Source organism: Hyperolius riggenbachi, chromosome 7 (genome assembly GCF_040937935.1).
Source record: "Hyperolius riggenbachi isolate aHypRig1 chromosome 7, aHypRig1.pri, whole genome shotgun sequence".
Classification (NCBI taxonomy): Eukaryota; Metazoa; Chordata; class Amphibia; order Anura; family Hyperoliidae; genus Hyperolius; species Hyperolius riggenbachi.
In genome coordinates this window covers 159,766,452-159,782,500 of record NC_090652.1, presented here as the reverse complement: position 1 = coordinate 159,782,500, position 16,049 = coordinate 159,766,452, and the positions used below count along the sequence as shown (strand labels likewise).

The following is a 16,049-nucleotide window of genomic DNA, read 5'->3' as shown; positions in this document are numbered from 1 at the left end:
CTTGTGTAATTTATACATTGAACGTTCTATACTAAAGTTTCAGTGATCTGCTAGGCAAAAGGAGGGAGTAATGTGAATCAGTAGTTCTTCCAGGGAAACTACAGCTAAGCTAATTTATTAGACCTTACAGCACCTTTAATGAGGTTTTTAATAATTATTTAGCAGCATGTTACTACATGCTGGCTGCTTAAAATGAAATTTAGGATTACAGATGATAAACGTATGCATCATTAGACAGCATTTTTATTTAATCTTTAAACAATCACCTGCATGTCCTCAAAAACACTAGGTATATGAGTTTGTTATGATTCTGTTGTTCAGCACAAGACCGCTTTCCAGGAGATCTGGTGAAGGGGTAATGTATGTAACAACATCGAAATCCTGTGCTCAGCTAGTTATCACAGATAGTTAACTCAGATAGTTACCATGAAAATTAACGTGAAAATTGGTAAGACAAAATATTCAAGGGACTTTAAATAATGATGATCGTCAGCGCAAGAAGAGCTGGTGCTAACATCTCTGAAATAATGACTCTTAATATTTTCTCGCCCAACAGTATCTTGGGTGTTTAGGAAGTGCCAGTTGAGAAAAAATAAACTTCAAGCGATAAGGACTATGGTATTCTGGTCGAAAAAAGGCTGGTGAACGAGAAAGGTGAAAGTCGAGTAGCACGCATAGGGCTCGATTCACTTACGTGTGATAACTGTTATCACGGCCGCACTATGCGATTCACGAGAGTTTGCTGCAAATTTTTAGCGTGAAAGTTTTTGCGTTCGCATGCTAATGGGAATTTTAGCGCGTTAATCTTCGTGTTCGTAAAGGTTAACGCGCTCTAAAATTTGTGTTAGTGCGCGAACACGAAAATTTGCATGTGTAAAAAAATGTTTACATGAAAATCGCAGCAAACTCGTGCGAATCGCATAGCGCGGCCGTGATAACAGTTATCACACTTTAGTGAATCAAGCCCATAGTCTGCAGCAACAGAAGTGCAGCATCACGACAAATTACTGAATTTAATGCAGGTGCATTTCAAAGCATGTCCAAATGCACAACAAGACGGACTTAGCAAAGGATGGGCTTTAGCTGCAGGAGACCATCAAGAGTGCCTTTGGTTTCCCTGAAAAATAGGAAGATGCCTGTTGTGGGCCCTTGCCACCATGCTCGATCAGTCTCAAATTTGTTTTAGGAGCATCAATCAGAGTTTAACCTGCTTCCATGGCCAGCTTAGTCCCCTGACCTCAATACTGTTGAGAATTTGTGGGACAAAGTCGAAAAATCACTTTTAAGCTTGGAAACGCCACCATCCAATGTGAGCCAACTTAGAGCTGACATTTTGTCAGCATGGTTCACCATTCCTCAGCAACAGTATCAGCATATTGTTGAGTCTATGCCAAGAATAGTATCGGTTGTGATAGGAGCTAAAGGTGAACCCACTCGTTATTACAAGGTGTCTCTAATTTTTTTCTGACACTAATGATAAGTTGTTAAAAGTGTCAGGGCCTGATTTGTTATAGCAGGGTTGAGCAGCAATGTCCTGTCATTGGGAAAAATTTCCAATAAGTGTTGCTTGTACAGCCCTCAGTGACACGTTTGTTACAAACTAAACTGCTTTCTACATGTTTTTTTTTTTGTTAGAGAGAATGATGCTGTCATTGTCTCCTCAAATAAATAATCCTTTTTAAAAAAAAATAGAAACAATAAAACAGCGTTACCCCACCCTCTTCTGCAGCTATATAAATTTCCTAATCAATCATGCAAGTTAGGTGGATAGAAGGGTGCTGCATACAGAAATGAGGTTTCTTCCCCAAGCATTAACCAACTTGCATGGTTTTGAACATTAGAAGCACTACCTCTTTCTCCTTGATATACACCCTTGTGTCAATGCTAAAGAACAAGGGTCTTTTCCCCGATATCTGTATCCTCAAAAATGAGATGAGGGTAATAGAATGTGAACTGCAACAAACACAATTGCTAACTTCCAGCTAGAGCAATATCCTGCATCTATCTGGCCAGCAGACGCCAGTCAGCCAATCAGGTGTACCGTCATACACCCTTTGTCTGCTGTACCAAATCTAGCAGGAATGACATAAATTAGCATTCAGGTGGGAGGCTTCGGTTGGATGCAATCGTGAATTGCATCGTTTACAGGCACGCCCCGTGTAGGCACATCTCCCACACGGTCCCCTCCCTAACCACTCACCTGTCAACTGCATCCTAGAAGCTGCAAAAAAGAAATTTAAAATCACAAACACTGGTCCACATGTCAGCCCGGGGGCCCCAGGTCTTCCCTCTAGGTGTCGCATGGTGGTTTGGGGGCCCCAGCAAGTGAGAGAGACCTGGGGCCCCCGGGCGGTAATAGAATGTGTACAGGGTTCAGATAGCTGGCCTGGGTATAAGAACTCCCTGAAATTGTATGCAATCATGAGGAAACACAACAAACATTTTCATAGATATGAAAAATGTTTTCAAAAGTGGAATTCTTACTATACAAAGATCATTTAAAAAAATTCACAAGGATGACATTCCCATAACAACCAGAAACAAATAAAAAAGCATTGGATCAACAAATATTCACACAATTGTAAGTCTCTAATTATGCGGATGAGGCCACAAGGGAAATATCAATGCTGTGTTATACTTGGAATGATGAATAAATTGGCTCTGGCAAGTGATGGTTCGAATGCTTTTATTCGAATTAGCTATAATTTCAATGACAACTGTAGTGAGAAGTATATGGAGGCTGCCATACTTATTTCCTTTTAAACAATACCAGCTGCCTGGCAGCACTGCTGGTCTATTTGGCTGAGTAGTGTCAGGATAACACCAGAAACAAGCATGCAGCTAATCTTGTCAGATCTGACAAAAATGTCAGAAATCCCTGATCTGTTGCATGCCAGTTCAGGGTCTGTGGGTAAAAGTATTAAGAGGCAGAGAACCAGTAGGGCTGACAGGCAACTGGTATTGCTTAAAAGGAAATCAATAGCAGCCTCCATATCCCTCTCACTTCAGTTGTCCTTTAAAAAGGTGTACTGCTTGTTACTGATCATACTATGGCTAAAATGGATATAACGTGTTACAAAGTAAAACGCTCAACAAGGTAAATAAAACATTCCCCACTTTCCTAAGGTAACAATATGCTTTAGATTGCAGGGGTTAAAGACCCCACTCTGCACAATAAGGTTATCCCAGGAGTCCACAGTATAATGAACAGTTCCACACTGCACAATATTCAGTCCAAACAACTCCTATTGGTTCTTGAAAGTAAAATAGTCTCTTAATCTTCACAATTCATACACAGGTACTGTTATACGCTCACCAGAAATGTTGGCTGACCAATTAGATCAGCAAACGCGTATTTGGCCTTGCCAGTAAAAAGCCGTATGCTCCAGCTATCGCCCTTTAACTCCACCGGGACTCCGTTCATACAAAGGAAAGAGACACAGCAATAGTGTAATACTGCATACAAATCCAATACCGCCATACCACCAGTGCATCTGCTCTCACACTGTAAGGCCTGGTGCACACCAAAAAAACGCTAGCAGATCCGCAAAATGCTAGCAGATTTTGAAACGCTTTTTCTTATTTTTATGTAGCGTTTCAGCTAGCATTTTGCGGTTTTGTGAAGCGTTTTTGGTGTAGTAGATTTCATGTATTGTTAGCTGTTACTGAACAGCTACTGTAACAAAAAACGCCTGGCAAACCGCTCTGAAGTGCCGTTTTTCAGAGCGGTTTGCGTTTTTCCTATACTTAACATTGAGGCAGAAACGCATCCGCAATCCAAAATCTGCTGCAGCCCGGGAGTATGCGTTTCTGCAAAACGCCTCCCGCTCTGGTGTGCACCAGCCCATTGAAATACATTACCCTAGCGGATCCGCACCCGCAAGCGGATCGCAAACCGCAGCAGAACCGCTCTGGTGTGCACTAAGCCTAACACCCAGCGTGCCGCCCTCCACCAGATAAGTACTTTAGCCTCTCACCAGATCTCGGGGCTGACCCAGCACAGACCAGCAAATCAGCTTGTTTGTATCTCAATGTTGTCACTCCGTATGTGATAGACCTATGACTCAAACAGGGTGTAGCATAGCGTAATTCCGTTTTATTAAAATAGATATCAAAAGTAGTGCACTCACAAAATTTGTAGATAAAATGCGCATGTAATAATCTTAATCCACAAGCTCGCCCAGTGTCTCACCGGCTCCCCAGGCTCCGGAGCCTGGTCGGCCTCATTCTGTTTACACCAAATTCTGACTCTATCGAGACTCATCAGACCAGGCAACATTTTTCCAGTCTTCAACTGTCCAATTTTTGTAAGCTTGTGCAAATTGTAGCCTCTTTTTCCTATTTGTAGTGGAGATGAGTGGTACCCGGTGGGGTCTTCTGCTGTTGTAGCCCACCCGCCTCAAGGTTATGCATGTTGTGGCTTCACAAATGCGTTGCTGCATACCTCGGTTGTAACGAGTGGTTATTTAACTCAACTTTGCTCTACTATCAGCTTGAATCAGTCAGCCCATTCTCCTCTGACCTCTGTTTTTCCCTTTTCACACCATTTTTTGCAAACCCTACAAATGGTTGTGCGTGAAAATCCCAGTAACTGAGCAGATTGTGAAATACTCAGATCAGCCCGTCTGGCACCAACAACCATGCCACGTTTAAAATTCCTTAAATCACCTTTGTTTCTCATTCTGACATTCAAACATATACCATTTCCCCCCTAGCAGTTTCTAAGCTACTCTATCTAAGCTATGCTGCAAAGCTACACTAAGCCCTGCTGCCCCCCCCCACACACACACACACACTACACTAACACCTGCTGCCCCCCCACCCCAGTACATTACACTTCACTTCACTAACCCATGCTGCATCCCCAGCTACATTACACTTCACAACACACTACACTTCACTTACACTACACTACAAGTGCAGGGAAACTCTCCTCTGTCTTCCTTCTGCACTACTGCAGCAGATCCTCTTCCTTTCAGTCATAGCACAGGGCCCCACTCACCAGCCCTTCTGCAAACACCTCAGGCCATCCGCCACGTGGTATCAGATTTTGCTGCCATACCACACAGTGTTGAGAGGAGCCTTGTGCTGTGACGACCTCAGCCCTCCGGGTACTGCACGGTATGGCAACAAAATCTGATGCCACGTTCTTCCCGATCCCCCAGCAATGTGGATAGTGGCAGATGGTCTTAGGTGTTTGCAGAAGGGCTGGTGAGTGAAGCCCTGTGCTGTGACGGCCTCGGGGGTTTTCCAATCCGCTTGCGACGGAGAACTTGTGGGGCACATTCACCGCCCACTTTTTCTCCCCACTTTTGGGGGAGAAAAAGTGCGTCTTATAGTCCGAAAAATACGGTATGCTCAGTTAGGAAAGGTTTTCAAAGATTACATGACCACATTTGGGAGTTACGAAGACATCTGGGCTATACTGATATTTGCTTTCTCTTGTGCATAGGACATATGTACAAATATTTTGTAAGCTTTTCATACATTTCAAGATGGAACTGGCCCTACAGTTTCTATTTACAAAATGATGCTTCCATATGTCTGATATGTTTTCACAACTTTAATTTAGTCCTGTGCTAACTAACAACTGTGGTAAATGTTTCAGAGATATTTTCATTACATACACCATGGGATTCAGACAGAAATGTTGGCGCCCCAAGAGAGGGAACAGATGGACAGAATCTTAACTAGTGTTCCTAGCCAGCTTTTGAAAAACCCAGCTTTGGAGAAACCCCTTCAGGAAATAAAAGGAGAGATTGAATACGATTATTTTACAAGCCTACGGAAAAGTATTGGTAAGATTTTACTTTTCACTTTCTTATAACTTATTGTCGAGGATCCAAATTGGAATCAAACTCTCTCTGAGAACTGCAGATCTGTATTTGTTCTAGGGAGCCTTTATATATAAGGTTACAGTTACTAAAGTAGTACAGTATTTGCTTTAGCATCTCTGGTTCTAGAAGGTAATGGTACACTTCTCATTATTATTCATATTAGTGCTATTACATATTTGTATAGCCCTGACATATTCTGCAGCATGTTATAGTGTAGAGAGTCATGTCACTGACTCCTCAGAGGAGCTTGCAATCTAATCCCTGTCATAGTCTTATGCCCCTATTATAGACTAAAGGTGGCCACACACAATACCATTATTTATATTTCTTTTTAATTCAAAAATTACAATTCTTTTTTCTGACCAATCATAAAGGTTGCCAAGCACAATACAATAAAAAGATCTGATTTTACAGCAATTGAAAAAAATGATCAGTTATGCAGAAAAATCGAAAGTAATTTTGTAGCGTGTTCTGTCCATTGCAGTGGTGCGGCAAACGGACAGTTCTGGCTTATCTGCTTGCATTTGGTTGTGCATTCGCAATAAGTCTCATTGTTATTTGCAATCGCTCTGCAGTTCTGGGCAGCTCAGGATGCCGTCATCATTCCACCAATTGCTTGTTGCAGCTGAGCTGCGGCCAGATAGCCCTGGATTTCCTGCATGCATGTTGTTACATAATACTGCATGTGTTTCTTATTGGAGTCCTTTGCATTCACAGCCAGCTAGCAAAGGGTAATCAAGCCAGCTCAGGATTGAATGATTACCATTCAGCTGTGTCGGAATTTGCATACCTGCATCCATTGGCTGATGCCAGCATAAAAGTCTGCCTCCCATTTCATACTCCGCCAGACATAGCATTCAATAATCGTAATGTGGCAATGTTTTATCAGAAAATAATCATAATGGGGCAGCGTTTTACCAGAAAATAATCGTAATGTGGCAGCGTTTCCGCAGAAAATAATCATAATGCGGCAATGTCTCCCCAGAAAATAATTGTAGGAGGGAGGGAGAGAGAGGATGGAGCATATGAGAACCATATGTCCTGCAAGATAATCACAGGGCAGTCAGACACAGAAACTTTTCAGTGTGTGAAAACACACACACACACACACACACACACAACAGCCATAGCCTCCAACTGTCCCGGGTCCTGCCGGGCCACCCCCCCCCCCCCCCCTTGTGTCCCAGCAGGCAGAGGAGAGAAAAAAAAGATTAAGGCACCAGCTGCGGACAGCCGCAGAAGTGTACTAATGCGGCAGGGAGCAGAGCCGACATCACTCCTTCCTCCCTCCCTCCCTCCTGCTCCATCATGGGCCCACTCGTAAGTCCCCTATGAAATGCAGAGATCATGCGCAGCGGGCGTTTAGTTTACATTACAATTCTGGCGGCCGGCTTCCTACTTCCTGTTTCCCATGACGCGAAACAGGAAGTAGGAAGCCGGCCGCCAGAACGGTAATGTAAACTAAACGCCCGCTGCGCACGATCTCTGCATTTCATAGGGGACTTACGAGGGGGCCTATGATGGAGAGGGAGGGAGGAAGGAGTAATGTCGGCTCTGCTCCCTGCAGCATTAGTACACTTCTGCGACTGTCCGCGGCTGGTGCCTTAATCTTTTTTTTTTCTCCTCTGCCTGCCGGGCACGATCTCTGCATTTCATAGGGAACTTACGAGGGGGCCCATGATGCAGAGGGAGGGAGGGAGGAGTGATGTCGGCTCTGCTCCCTGCTGCATTAGTACACTTCTGCGGCTGGTGCCTTGATCTTTTTTTTTTCCTCTTCTGCCCACTTGCACCCTCCAATCCACCCACAGTGGCACCCTCCTACCCAACCACCCACAGTGGCACCCTCATATCCACTCACCTCCCCACCCAAAGTGGCACCCTCTAACCCACCCACCCACAGAGTGGCAACCTCCTACCCACCCACCCACAGTGACACCCTCCTTCCCACTACCAGAGTGGCACCCTCCTACCCACCCACCTACAGTGGCACCCTGCAAACCACTCACCCACCCATCCAAAGTGGCACCCTCCTACCCACCCATCCAAAGTGGCACCCTCCTCCCCACTACCAGAGTGGCATCCTCCTCCCCACTACCAGAGTGGCACCCTCCTCCCCACTACCAGAGTGGCACCCTTGTACCCACCCACCGATAGTGGCACCCTCCTGAATACCCACCCACCCAGAGTGGCACCCTCCTAGCCACCTATCCAAAGTGGCACCCTCCTACCCACCCACCCAGAGTGGCACCCTGCTAACCACCCACCCACCCACGCAGAGTGGCACCCTCCTATCCAACCACCCAGAGTGGCACCTTCCTACCCACCCACCCAGAGTGGCACCCTCCTCCCCACCCAGAGTGGCACCCTCCTACCCACCCACCCAGAGTGGCACCCTCCTCCCCACCCGGAGTGGCACCCTCCTACCCACCCACCCATAGTGGCACCCTCCTAACCACCCACCCAGCGTGGCACCCTCCTAGCCACCCATTCAAAGTGGCAGCCTCCTACCCACCCACCCAGCGTGGCACCCTCCTGCCCACCCAGCGTGGCACCCTCCTGCCCACCCAGAGTGGCACCCTCCTCCCCACCTACTGACACCCTATTCCCCAGGCAGAGTAGGACCGTCCTCCCCACCCACTGACACCCTACTGCCCACCCACTGGCACCCTCCTCCTACCTACTAGCACCCTCCTTCCCACCCTCGTCCCGCCCATTGTCACCCTCTCCCACCCTTCTGAAAAATCTAGGGTGTGGCTTAAGGCCGCACAGGGGACGTGGCTTAAGTGTCCCTCTTTCTCATCTTCCAAAGTTGGGAGGTATGCACAACACCATCACACACAACACCACCACCACACACACTGCCCCCCACACGCACACTGCCACACACACACACTTCCCCCTCCTCTGAAGTGAAAGGAGCAGAGACAGATAACTCATACAGTGCTTCCGATCCTGTCTCTGCTCCTGTCACTGCAGAGGGGGGAGGGGGGTCACTAGAGCTGTGTGTGTCTGAAGATGTGAAGAAGGCCTGCCTCACACACGTGTTACTGCCAGTCCTCTCTACTCACAGGCTAGCCATGCAGTTCATCTCCACTCCAGATCAGATAACGCTGGCTGCTGTGCTGTGCCTGTGTTCAGAACACTCCGTCCATCCGATCCCACTGACTGTCTCTCTCCTGCGAGGCTGCGCTGAGGCTGGCTGCCAGTCAGTGCCTGAGTCACAGACATACTCTACTGAGGCTTCCCTCGTGGTCCTTCTGCCACTTTGACGAGTGTCTGTGCATGGGGAGGGGGACGCAGCCACATATCTAGGGGGAAGCTGCCACGCAGGGCCAAGGGGCAGGACGGGGGCACAGTCTGGGCAGCGGGAGCCAAAATGCCCTGGTGACTTCTGGTTGACTGGCAGGGGGCGGAGTTAGAGGCGGCACCACACAAGGTAAGCATTGTACCCGTGCGGCTGCTGCTATGGAGAAGGGGCCGGACTAGAGGAGGAGGAGTGGGAAGAGCAGTATTGAACACTGCTTCTATTGGCCAGGAGCAGAAGGACGGGGCATGTGTAGAGGCGGCAATGGGGGCTTGCTGGCTCAGGCACTGGAGACAGAGAGCATGTGGTGCCAGCCAGTGAATAAATAAACATAATGAATGGTTCTGCACAGTAGTAGCGGCAGGTGGCCGCGGTCCCGCTGTAGCGCCTTCCCCCACCATGGCGCTCCAGGCCAATGCTTGTACTGCCTATCCCTTAAGGCACCCCTGTGCGGGGGTCAGTGAAGTCCTTCTGATCCTGATAGTTAGATTCTGCCAGCACCACATTGGTGGCTGGTAGTATTCCTTCTAGCCTTGTCTTGAGGACGAACTATAGCAGCGGTTGCCATTAGTTCGCTCCTATCCGTTAGTCTTGTCTATCTCAGTGTGAATGTTGCCATCGCTGAAACAGCGACTAGATTGGCTGAGCATTCCGTCTGTCTGTCTGTCTGTTGTCTGTTTTGTTAATTATCATTACTTGTGCTTTAGCTACTGAGTTTTTTGAGAGCTACATTTCATATATTGCACATCAGCACGATATATATGTACTCTAGTCAGTCAGTATTGTATTATTGTAATATTGTATTGTGTACCGATCTTTGCCTGCCCCTCGACTACGAATCTGCCTAATCCTTCCAATATGACTGACATCTGAATTAACATGTATGCCTGTTACCGACTACGTCTGTTGTGTATTGTATCACATAGCATCTAGGCTGATAGGCGGCCCAGAGCTGCATTTGCTCTGAGCAATCTTGCTCCCTTGTTCATTACTCCTGTGTCCATCTGTGGAGCCTCTTCAATTATCCAGCTCTTAGCCTTGTTGCACTGGGTGGTCAGAAAGTATGACCCCCCAGCATTACGAAAGGTTGTTTTTTTTCTAACAAGGACTAAGATGTGTACAGTTGATCTGGAGTGCCTGATATTTCAGATCAATTTTTATGAAAATTGAATGGTGTAGGATAGATTGTCTTTATTTATAGTCCCAAGCTATTTTTTCAGAGCCTTCGATTGTTTTTTTTTCATACTTGGGGAAAAATGTAACACTGATACATTGGTCAGATTTTTCAAATGTTGCAATCAATCAGAGAAAATTATTGTAATTCTTTAATTGAAAAAAAATGTAACAAAATGTATTGTGTGTGGACACCTTAACATTTAAAAAAATATGACCAATGTACTACACACAAGTTCATTTTTTCTCCAATTATACAAAAAAATAATAATTATAAACTCCCAAAAAATTGCATAGGTCTATAAATCAAGAAATAACTGTCTATGACAGCCACTCCCAATTGACGTTTAATAAAACATGGATCAGCTTTCTCACTCTAATTTTAGTTTCAAAGTTTTTTATTATGAAAAAAAATGAATCGGTACATAACAGCCAAAATTTCACCTCAGCCCAACATGAGCAGGGTGATATACCAATAGAACAATATAGAAGATAGCTTACATTGCAGATATATAAGATACAACAATACTGTTAACGTAGACAAGAATGGTACAAAAACCTCAAAAGATCAAGAACAAATAACACTATACTGTGGAGGGGATTCGGGGTAAGGCAGCTAGAGACAGATATGTTGCTGGAGGTGCTATGATGGTAGCGTCAGAGGGGAGGGATCAGGGTTGCTCTTTACCATTGTACAGCAGCATTAATCTTAATATTCCAGTAAGTCTCTCCTTGATATATGGGGCTTGATCAATAAAGTTAGGCCTCCAAAACCGTTGAGAAGCTAAGGTTTCCTCTAAGCTCCACCCATGGTTCCCATATGTTAGTGAATTGATCCATTGTGTCTTTAATTAAAGCGTTGAGGCGCTCACATACCATTATATAATCTATTCTCTGTTCTAGGACTGTCAAAGATAGAGAGGGTTGTAGCCATTGGGATGCAATATAAGTTTTAGCGGCTACAAGAATGAACTGTAGAAGTCTGTGTTGGGAGTTTTTAAGTCTTAAAGCCTAACAGAAACACTTTAGGGTCTTTAATTAAACGTGGGGAAAATAGGTCAGTAATTCTCCTAGTCAGATTAGACCAAAATAGTGAAACCCTTGGACAAGTCCACCATGTATGATGTGTTGTGCCAGCAGTGGTACAGCCTCAAAAGCAATGGTTGGGGCGAGTTGGATCAATTTTATGAAGACGGGCAGGGTCCAAGTAAGATCTGTGTAATAGCCTAAGGGAGGATTCTAGGTTAGAGGTCTGCAGGCTTCCCCTGGAGAGAGTATCTAGACATTGTGACCATTGTTCAGCTGTTAGTGTTGTGCCTAAGTCTTTCTCCCATTCCAACATATATGGAAATTTATAGTTGAGGGGGGTTGATTAAAGGTGCAGTAAAGGAAGGATAATATGCCCTTACATAATGGGTCATTAAAGCATATGTTCTCAAAAGAGGACTGCTGAATGTCCTGATCTAGGCTTATCAAAGAACTAAGATAGTGATATATCTGGGTGGCTCTGAAGATTTCCGAGACTGGTATGTTTTTCTCAGCAATCAGCTGGCTAAAGGTAAAAAGTTTCCCACTCACCAGCAAACTCCTGAGAGAAATGAATCCCCGAGATCGCCACCATTGAAATGCTCGTGGGTCCTTGACCAGGTACAAAGTCTGGGTTCCGAAAAAGTTCAGTTAAAGGAGATAGCTGAGATTGTAGTTTTAATTTAAAGCGATATCTGCACCAAATGGTTAACGTGTGGGCTGAGTAGATTATTTTGCTATAGCCACAGGGAGAGGTTTTTTAGCCCATAGGGCACCCTTCCATGAGATTGGAGAGAGGAGAGCATTCTCCAAATATACCCAGATAGGAGTATGGGGACCCGCATAGATTAGTGGTATGGAGGCCAGTTGGGAAGAATTATAATAACGTTTCAGATGAGGGACAGAGAGACCCCCATCCTTTCTGTGCCAGAACATAGTTTTCCTTGAAATTCGAGGACGTCTGTCCCTCCAGATAAATTTAAATAATGCTGTCTGCAATTTTTGCAAATCCACGGTTTGTACCGGAATGGGCAAAACTCTAAAGAAATAAGTAAGTTTTGGTAGCCACGACATTTTTATGGCCGTGACTCTTCCAAGCCAGGAAAGATGGGGGAAGTCCTATTGGGTCAGAAGGGTCAGGAGCTCCTGAACCAGTGGTTTATAGTTCCATTTATATGCTTGTGATATATCATTAGGTAGTTTAACTCCAAAGTACTGTATAAAGTGAGGTTGAAACTGGAAACGGAAAACAGAGGCCATCATTCTACCCATATCCTTAGCATAATTACAAAACATAATTTCTGATTTTTCGATATTGAGTTGCAATCCCGAGATTAACCCAAATGAGCGGAAAGTCTTTAGGAGATTGGGGATGGAAACCATGGGGTTGGTAAGTGTAAGAAGGACATCGTCCGCAAATAGACTCAATTTTGCTATCTGAGGTGGTATAGTATAACCTGAAATATCTGGATGGGTTCTAATCCGTTCCGCTAGTGGCTCCATGGCTAAAGCGAAAATAGCAGGCGACAGGGGGCAGCCCTGCCTCGTGCCACGAAAAATATTAATGGGTTGGTACGAGGTGCCTGGAAGTTTCAATGTGGCTTGAGGGGCAGAGTATAATAATGTGAGCCATTGCAGAAAGTCTCCTTGTATCCCCAATCTCCCGAAGACCCCAAACATCTATGGTCAAGTTATAGTATCAAAGGCCTTTTCAAGGTCTAGGGCCAATAATACCAGGGGTGTTTTCGTTCTCTGGGCATGCAGAATGATATTAAAGTTCCTCCTAAGGTTGTCAGAGGCCTGTCTATGTGGGATAAAGCCCACTTGATCCCTGGAGATTAAACTAGGAAGAAATTTGTCAAGACGAGCGGCCATTATGGCTGTTAAAATTTTATAATCTAGATTTAAAAGGGAGATAGGGTTAAGGGGGTCTTTGTGGGGTTTTGGGATGATAGTTATAGTAGAGGCCAGGAATTCAGGGGGGACATGTTTTTATTTTCTCAAGGAGTTTAGAGCTAATGTCAGTGGGGTAAGGAGATGTGGGAAACATTTTTTATAGTATAAAGCAGGGAGACCGTCTGGGCCCGGGGCTTTGTGTAGTTTTAGTTTCTGTATTGTTTTGGTTACCTCTACCTCTGAGATGGGAGTATTGAGAGATACTAGTGTCTCGGGGGGTAAATGCAGGGAGATGGACTTGATCCAGGAACTCACTGATTTTATTGGTATCTAATTGTGCTGGGGGACTGTATAGTTGGGAATAATATGAATGAAAAATTTGATGAATTTTAGCTGGATCTGCTGTGATTTTTCCCTCAGGGGTTCTAATCTTGTAGACATGATTGATTTTTTCCTGCTGACGGAGTTTATTGGCCAGAAGGGTGTCTGCTTTATTAGCATAGCGATAAAATTTTGCTTTAGTCCACCGCAGAGCCTTCTCAACTTTCCTAGATAGTACAAGATCTAGTTCCAGTTGTGCATCTCTTATTAACTTGCATAAGTATCTAGAAGGCTCTGTTTGGTTTAGCAAAGTCAATCTTCTAAGTTTGTATGAGATGCGCAAAAAAATTTCAGAGTGTTGTTTTTTGATGCGGGCAGAGATTTGGATTAACTTGCCCCTTATGAAGGCTTTGTGGGCTAACCAGTTATTCATGAGGGAGGTATCTGCGGGGACGTTTTGGTCAAAGTATTGAGAAAGGGCTTCTAGTGTTTCAATACGTGTGGTTGGATCAATAAGTAATGACTCGTTTAGTCTCCTGGGAGTCCTACGGGTAACAGGGATACGGGTATCCATACAAATTAAGACTGCATCATGATCAGAGAGAGGGGTGAGAACATGTCGCACATACAACAGTTGAGGGACCATAGAGGTTAGGAGTAGTATGTGATCCAGCTTCGCATATGAGTTATGCACCACCGAGTGGTGAGTATATCCACGTTTATTACCATGGCATTCTCTCCAAGTATCAACCAAAAAATTATCCTCCAAAAGTGTTTGGAGAGTGGTACGTTGATGCTTGGTTAGTTTGTCCGGGGAGGGCCTAGATTTTTCTAAGGTCTCATTTAATGTAAAGTTGAAGTCGCCACACCAGTATAGCATTGTATTAGGTGCGTGTGAGACAAGTGGGGCGAGCTCAAAAATTGTAGCGAATGTGTAAGAGACAGCGGAGCCGCTGCCAGAACGCACGTGGCGGCGGACTCCGCATCTCAAACAGGGACCTCCGCAATCTTGCCGGCGGGTGGAGTAGGGCAGGCGGCAGAGTCTGTGAGCTTGGCGGACTCCGTCGCGCAGTTGCTGCCTGGGGGGTCGCTCGCGCTCTCGCCGGCTCTGAGTCTCCGCATTACGCGCGCGCACGCGCGAGGAGACAGGAACTTTATTCCTCCAGAAGGGGAGTCAGCTGACCAGGCCGGTCAGCTGACTCCAGCAGTAGTGTGGATTGGCTGAGGCTCTGGGGCGGCCCTGAGTAGCTCTCTGGCTACATATAGGACTTGCTGCTCAGTAGCAAGTTGTCTGCTGTCTTGAATACTTCGGTGTAAACGCTCAGACCTTAGCTCACTCCCTAGGTGTTGATTCCAAGGTCGTCACACCTCAGTTAGGATTATATTGTATGTTTATCTGTGTTTTGACTCTGGCTATCCCTGACTACTCTCTTCTCTTGCCGATCTTGTACCTCTACCTATCTGATTCAAAGTTGCCGACCCTGCCTGTTTACCGACTCTGAATCAGCCTTCCGTTACTGTACTGTTGCCGTCTCTCTGTTGCCGAACCTCTGCTTGTCTGACCTTTCTCCCTCCAGTGGAACGTCTCCCACTGGTGGGCTATCTCTGAGGCTTGCCTCTCTGAGACGCCTGCCCTAAGCAGACGATTACTGCCTGGGGCCGAGATTCCTCTCTCTGCCTGGCTTGAGGATCTCACACACGGGTTCCCATTCAAAGGTAACCACACCTCTGAGGAATTACCGCGTGGTGGATATTTCCACATACCTTGTGTTTCATTACTGTCTCATTGTCAATTATTGTATTTGGCGTCCAGAGGTTAGTTGCACTCGTATTATTGGTGATTCTGCAGATCATTAATAATCGGATGACATCTGTATTATTGGCGATGCTGCAGATCACCAATAATCGGATTCTCTCTGGTTGCTGACACCAATCGTTACAGAATGCCTGCTCAGGAGGAGCATAGCAGTTAATAATCTGGATGTTTTGGGAATAAAGTGTCCCGCTTAAAATAAGATATCTGCCTGCCGGATCAAACACCACTCCACCCACATCCAGAGGCAGAGAGTTCCTAAGTAAGATTGCGACCCCACCATGCTTCTTGGTGGTATTGGCCAAATAAAATTTTCTATAATTACTGTGAAAATATTTAGGATGAAATGAAACTGAAAAATGCGTTTCCTGTAGGCAGATTACGTCAGGAGTTAAACGTTGGATGTCAGCGAACAATTTCCTATGTTTTTGTGGAGAGTTGAAACCCCTAGCATTCAGGGAGAGCAGCTTAAATGAAACAGACATTTGGTAATATAAAACAATGCTTCAGTAGACTTTTGTACTTGCAACCCCAAAAACCTCCCGAGTGATCCCTACAAGAAAGAAAACAATTCAACATAGAACAAGCAAAGTCATCAGCAAACATCTGTAAGCCATTGTCTTCGTGTACCGAGGGATGGGGGGCACCCATAGTAGAGGGTACAACCACATTCCTCAAT

At 45.4% G+C, this 16,049-nt stretch overlaps 1 protein-coding gene across 1 annotated transcript in view; it reads left to right on the top strand.

The window, feature by feature from the left end:
- The window catches only part of DNAH3 (dynein axonemal heavy chain 3), a 329,266-nt gene that overhangs the window by 191,041 nt on the left and 122,176 nt on the right, over positions 1–16,049 (top strand). Inside the window, exon 6 of the mRNA XM_068244819.1 lies at positions 5,609–5,798. Within this exon, the coding sequence (XP_068100920.1) occupies positions 5,609–5,798 (190 nt within the window). The remainder of the gene's footprint in view (positions 1–5,608; positions 5,799–16,049) is intronic.